This window comes from Triticum aestivum, chromosome 3A (genome assembly GCF_018294505.1).
Source record: "Triticum aestivum cultivar Chinese Spring chromosome 3A, IWGSC CS RefSeq v2.1, whole genome shotgun sequence".
Taxonomy (NCBI): domain Eukaryota; kingdom Viridiplantae; phylum Streptophyta; class Magnoliopsida; order Poales; family Poaceae; genus Triticum; species Triticum aestivum.
Window position 1 is genome coordinate 738,709,119 of NC_057800.1, and position 6,000 is coordinate 738,715,118.

The 6,000-nt window shown below is 46.2% G+C and overlaps 1 protein-coding gene across 1 annotated transcript; it reads left to right on the top strand.

Moving 5' to 3' along the window:
• Window positions 1–4,809: 4,809 nt before the first annotated feature.
• Window positions 4,810–5,457, top strand: LOC123059604 (uncharacterized). The gene has a single exon (XM_044482134.1). It carries the CDS (start codon window positions 4,821–4,823, stop codon window positions 5,211–5,213), a length of 393 nt encoding a protein of 130 aa, XP_044338069.1. The 5' UTR covers window positions 4,810–4,820; the 3' UTR covers window positions 5,214–5,457.
• The last annotated feature ends 543 nt before the right edge of the window (window positions 5,458–6,000 follow it).

Sequence of the window (6,000 nt, forward strand, 5' to 3'; positions counted from 1 at the left end):
CAGTACGTCTCACCGGCCACGACACAATAAGCAGACAACGATTGATCCGCATCGAAAGCTCTGCCCAGAGACATCAACGGTGTTCCATCCCACTGCCGCTGAGTACAAACGGCAACGATGATTTGCAAGATGTCTGGAAAGGCCGAAAGATGTAAGCCAACGAGTAGTACCTTCTTCGTTCACCAACTGCACATGTTGGTGATTTATCCCTTTCATCACTAACGTCTGACCATTTGTGTTTGCAGCTTTTGCATGACATCTAATTATATTAACACCATTTATTTTTGTGATAGATCTGTTCTAATGAGTGCTGGCACATATGCATTTCATACTTCAGCTGTTTTGCATCATCACCTCATTGTAGTATCCTTGCTAATATTCTTTGTGATCAATCTTCTGCATTATCTATATAGCTTTCAGATGTTTAAAAACATCCCGGCTAGGCGTGTGCAGGGTGTTCCCTTGCTCCTGACCTCCTCCGTCACGCCCATCCTAAATATGTTAAGATGTTGCCTATTAACTGATTCATGAAGTCATTCACTAAGGTGGGCAAATACAATACTCTTCAACAGTACATATATGTGATTCCTTTCTCTCTGTTAATAGTTAAGACATTATTGTGAATTGTACTAACTGATCTTGATTTTTCATATGTGTAAACATTTTTTTGCCTGTTGCATCTCATCCAATTTGGATGAGGCATGGTCAATTATTACTTTTTTTAAGAAAAGGATGGTCAATTATTACTGCACCCTACTATTTTCTCGATGATTTTCTTACACTTATCTATTCCAAGCAGAGTGTGGCAATATATATGCTTATCCAAGAAGAACAGTCACAAAAGGCTGAGGTTAGTGCTTTGACTTTTAAAGAATTGTTTCCTGTTATTACCATGATATAATGTTCAGATCTTGGAATATTTTCACCCCCCACCCCCCTTGGTTTCATAACTGAATGTAATATTAGTTTGCATCAAGGCAGCAGAGGGAGTATTTCAAAATTAAGTCGGTCACATCCAAGTAACATTGATGGCCAAATATAATGATCATGTCTGATGCAGTAAAGGTGACCACCCACTCACTCTATATCTGTGTGTGAGACTCTATAACTGAGGTGAGACTTTTTTCAACTGATTTATTGGAGATGTTGTCTGCAGATTTAGTGTCCAATGTAGTTGCTCGATGCTTTAGGATACTTTATTTTTTTCACTTAGTTTTTATTTGAGGAATTGTTTCACTTACTGCTGTTACAATACTTCCATATAATATATGACATTGCTATTAAGTTCATTCCACAGTTTTCTTTTGTTAAACGTAGATGCAAACTTAAAGATGGCCGTCCTGTGGTCAATGCAGTTTCATACTTCCAATGTAAATGTGGTTGTTAATTAGTTCTATCATTCTAAGTTTTAACTGAACTTTTTGTAGTTTTATAGATAAAAGATATCTTTCACATTAATGAGGATGATTCTTCATGTGTGGTTCCAGGGATCAGGACACTAAGGCACATTTACAAGTATTCAAACCACTTTTTTTATTTGGATGTCTGGTGCCATTTTGTTTGTTTTTGGGACTTATTATGCATGGGATTTGTTTTGCATCCGCGGCCATCCATGAGGCATATGAAAATGGTTTTATGTATATTATTCAGTGTCACTAAATATATTCTATTTTTTTGCATTGTTCAATAAATATGTGTCTACTCATTCCCACAGCAACGTGCGGGGTATCATCTAGTTATACCAAGTCATGCTACCATTTGTAAAGCAAACGAGAGGGAAACCATCAGTCACCCCGGCCACTCTTTATCACGTTGGTAGTACCAGCTCAGTCACATCCTTGTGAAGCAAAACTGGAGTCTGGACGTCCACCTTTCTTGCCTCTCTAGTTGAGCGAATTTTTTTTTCAAACGAGTTCAGTTTATAAATTGTTTTCGTCCACAGGTAAAAAATTTCGTTTTTGCCGGCGATGGCTGCAGAGGTTGGAATCGTACCATAGTACAGAGGTTTGTATGTGATAGTTCATTTGAAATCTCTAAAAAGACTTATATCTAGGAGTGGAGGAAGTATCAGCTAGCACACCACATATACTGAGCTTCCTTATTTGTTGATCCATTGTCACCATTCAGTCAAGAGGAGAGATGGACGACCGATCGATTCGATTCGCCATGGCCGTGTTCCTCCTCCTCCTCATGGTTGCTCTCGCCAGCGTCCGCAGCAGCGAGAAGGCCAGCGTGGTGATGAGGTTTGTGTCAGCACCACTAATCTTGACGACGGCGTCGTGCGGCAAGCTGGAGTCGCGTTCGTGCGTGAGCGGCGGCCGGGTCGTTGTGCAGCTACATGCATGTTTGTTTTGCTGGGTCAAACGGCCGTTGTGGAGATGCAGCACAATCATAAGACGTGTGCATGCGTATAGTTAGTGGAGAGCAAAAGAAGGATCAAACCGTTGTGTGACTTGGCCGGCGTGTGTGCGTAGTGGGTTAGCTTTTTTTTTTTTTTTGAACACACTACAGACGCAAGCGCTCATATAAACACGCATACACTCACCCCTATGAACGCGCACACGCACACCCTACCCCTATGAGCATCTCTGAGAGACTGAGCCGACATATCATCTTGAGATTTTATGAAGTCACCGTAGGCGCCTTGTAGTCAACGGGAATGTCTCCTCCCACTGAAATCGTATCACCGGAACCACTGTCCACCTAACCATCTCGACTAGAGGTTGGTTCACGCGTAGTGGGTTAGCTAGTGCGTACATGCGCGTGGTGGCCCTGACGTGTGTGGCCGTGTGCTATTTAGGCCTAGTTTTTGGCTACGTGTGTGGCCGTGGTGGCCCTGACGTGTGTGGCCGTGAGAAAACGAGTCCAAAACTTGAGCATGGACTCGCCTAGTTACTGCCTACTAGGGCCATGTCTTCAGCATCCGGGGGGCTCGGCATACGTGCCTTGAAAGTTTGCCATGAAAGTTGCATGCCTCTTCGAGGCCAACAACTTTGATTTTTACATTCGCTAAATCTGAGTTTGTATGGGCATGGATAACCACAACAATGAGCTGCATGACAGTTATTGGATCGGGGTAGACCAAAACAAGATATGTCGAGGCTTTCTGTGGTGTGCAAAGCAACAAACAAATGGTGGGCAATGTGCAGTGGCATGGAACCAGGTGTGCACACCGAAGTCGGCAGGAGGGCTTGGTATCCCTAACTTGAGCTGGCTTGCAGTCACGATGGCCATGGTTAGAAAGGTCCGATCCTACCGAACCGTGGGCTGAGTTCACCATCTCGATGCCTGAACAATCCATGCAGCTTTTTCGTGCGGATGCTAGAGCAACTGTGGGGGATGGAAGAGCGAATCTACTCTGGGAGGAACGATGGCTGAACGGAATGCGAATATAGGAGATTGCGCCGGCCCTGCACAGCGTTGTGGCCAAACGCACGCGCTACTCGCGCATAGTGCAACAAGCTTTTGAGGAAGGCACCTGGGCATTGGACATAGGCCTAGAGCGCACACAGCCGATGCTACATGAATACCTTCAGTTGTGGCCCAGGGTGCGGACAGCACAACTACAGCCGGGATGTGATGACACTATCAGTTGGTCCTGCGACTGGGAGCAAAATGCTTAGCACTCCATGCGCTCAGCCTACGAAGCCAGGTTCTAGGGACGTGAAGTTATCCGGCAGCTGCATTCACGTGGAACTCTGGGGCGCCAATGCGGTGCCGCTTCTTCACATGGTTGGCACTTAGAAATCGTTGTTGGACCTCTGACAAATTAGCACAACATGGATTGGACCACCAGGAGGCGTGCCCTTTTTGCGACCAAGAAGAACAGTCGATCCAACACATTCTGCTGCACTGCGTCTTTTGCCAGAGAGGCGTGGACGGTGCTCTGTCGGGCATTGGGGAAGCCTGAGTGGGTGTTGGCCCGGCCCAGTTCGCTACGAGAGTGGTGCACTGACAAGGTCTAGAACAAAACAGCCCGCAAAGACGTCAGAACTCTCTTCATGCTAGTGATATGAGAGTTGTGGAAGCACAGAAACGTAATTGTTTTCAACGGTGCAACGCCATCCATAAGGCGCGTGTTGCAACAAGTACAAGAGGAGGGGAAGACATGGAAAAAGGCTGGACTCTTCAAGTGCGACACGGCAGCGTTCTTCGAGGAGTTAACTAGGTGGGCGTGTGTGAGGAGTTAGTTGTCTGTAGGTGCACCGGCAAGGCCGGGTGGAGTAAGCGTGCACACGCTTTGTAATTAACTGCTGTATGAGGGCTTTTTACCCTTTCTTTTTTTATAATATAAAGTACGCACACTCGTGTGTATTCGAGAAAAAATGAGTTGCATGAAGATTGGGAGGAGGTTATGGGCCAGCCTGAAGCTACTGGGCATTTTTGTCCGAATTAGATTATACTTCTGCCTTTGTATGGAAACGTAAATGCTTTTCTTGTAAAGAAATTCAGAATTATACAACAGCCGGAGTTAATTGATTCCAAAACTTCCACGGTTAGGTTATATATTGGATTTTAGATCAGTGACCAACGGTACAACAGGAGGCGTGGAGGGTGGGGGGCCAGCTTTATCACGTACTAAGTACTCACATAGTCACATCACATCCTGCACGTCTTCTCTCCACGCGCCTGCTGAAGCAAGTGGGCAAGATCGATCAGTCAAAACGGCGCCCAATCCATCAGATATCTCAGATGATTTCTTCTGCCACTCACGCAGCTTTCAGTTGTGCAATGCGATCGGCGTTGCCACTGCCACCACACCATATATACTTAGCGTCCTTGTTCAAGAGATGGATCGTTGTACAGTGTACTTAGCTGCCATGGCTGCCTTCCACCTCCTCTTCGTCCTCGTGCTTGCGCTCGCCGCCAGCAACAGTGCCAGCACAGTGGCCGCTGCGGACGACGATGATGTGCGGCTGCGGCAGGAGGCCATGGTGCAGGCCCTCGGGGTAGTCACCCGCTTCGACCTGGCCAACACCGACCCCGAAGCAGTGAGGCAGGTGAAGCGGGCGCTCGCGGTGCTGGACTGTGAGGTCCAGGCCCACCCCCAGCGGTGGAAGACCATCTTCAACGCCGTTGACAAGGCCATGGATAGCGGCGCCGACGACCGTAGCAGTGAGGAGGCGTCCTCATCGGCCAAGGAGCTGCTGGAGCAGGAGTTCGGCCCGTGTCCGAGATGCCTCAAAAGGGACCTCGGAGTCGAAGATCTGTAAAATGCATGGCAGTTCGCCACCTCTACCTTTCTTTTTTGGCCTTAGCGTGCCATGTGTGTGCTGATGTTAGTTATGGCGCTCCCGTCCGTGCGCTGCGGCATGTCGCAGTTGTCGGAGCTCCACCTTTACTTTTCTTCTTGTTCCTTCTTCACGCCTTGGGCTGCGGAACGTCTGTTATTTTCCTTGCTTGCTTGTAACCAGTATTTCATTAGTCAGCGAGGTGGCTTCTTTTGTTACTCTGTTAGTGCTCCCTGTGTTCGTCCGTGAATATCTAAGCCAAGTTGAAGCTGCATAGATTATCGTGTGCTCCATCTCACCTAGGACATGTACAATGCATGGCTCATAACATTGTCATGCTGGCTTGAACAATCAGATGTTCGTGAAATGCGCTGCTTCAAAGGCTGAAAAATGTGTCCCTCCAGGTGTACTTTTCTTTTAGCTTGGTATCCACACTTTATTGAATACTAACTAAAACATGAAGGCGCGCGTTACCGCGCCCGTCTGTCTTTGAGAACAAAAATACAGAGAAATAGAAAAAAATATATAGGGCAAAGTTCTTGAAAATGTGATATCTGGATTTTACGCAATATTTGTTCAAAGTTTGACTTTCAGTTAGAATTGAGCAAATATGACATAGAAGTGCTAATAACAAGCATGTGGTGATCCGTGCAACGAAGCCAGTGTGTAAAACAATACGACACTGATTTGCACACGCGGACAAAGAATTGTAAATTCACATGTGCATACATATATTTGTATAGAAAATACAGCAATATGATTTCATGCC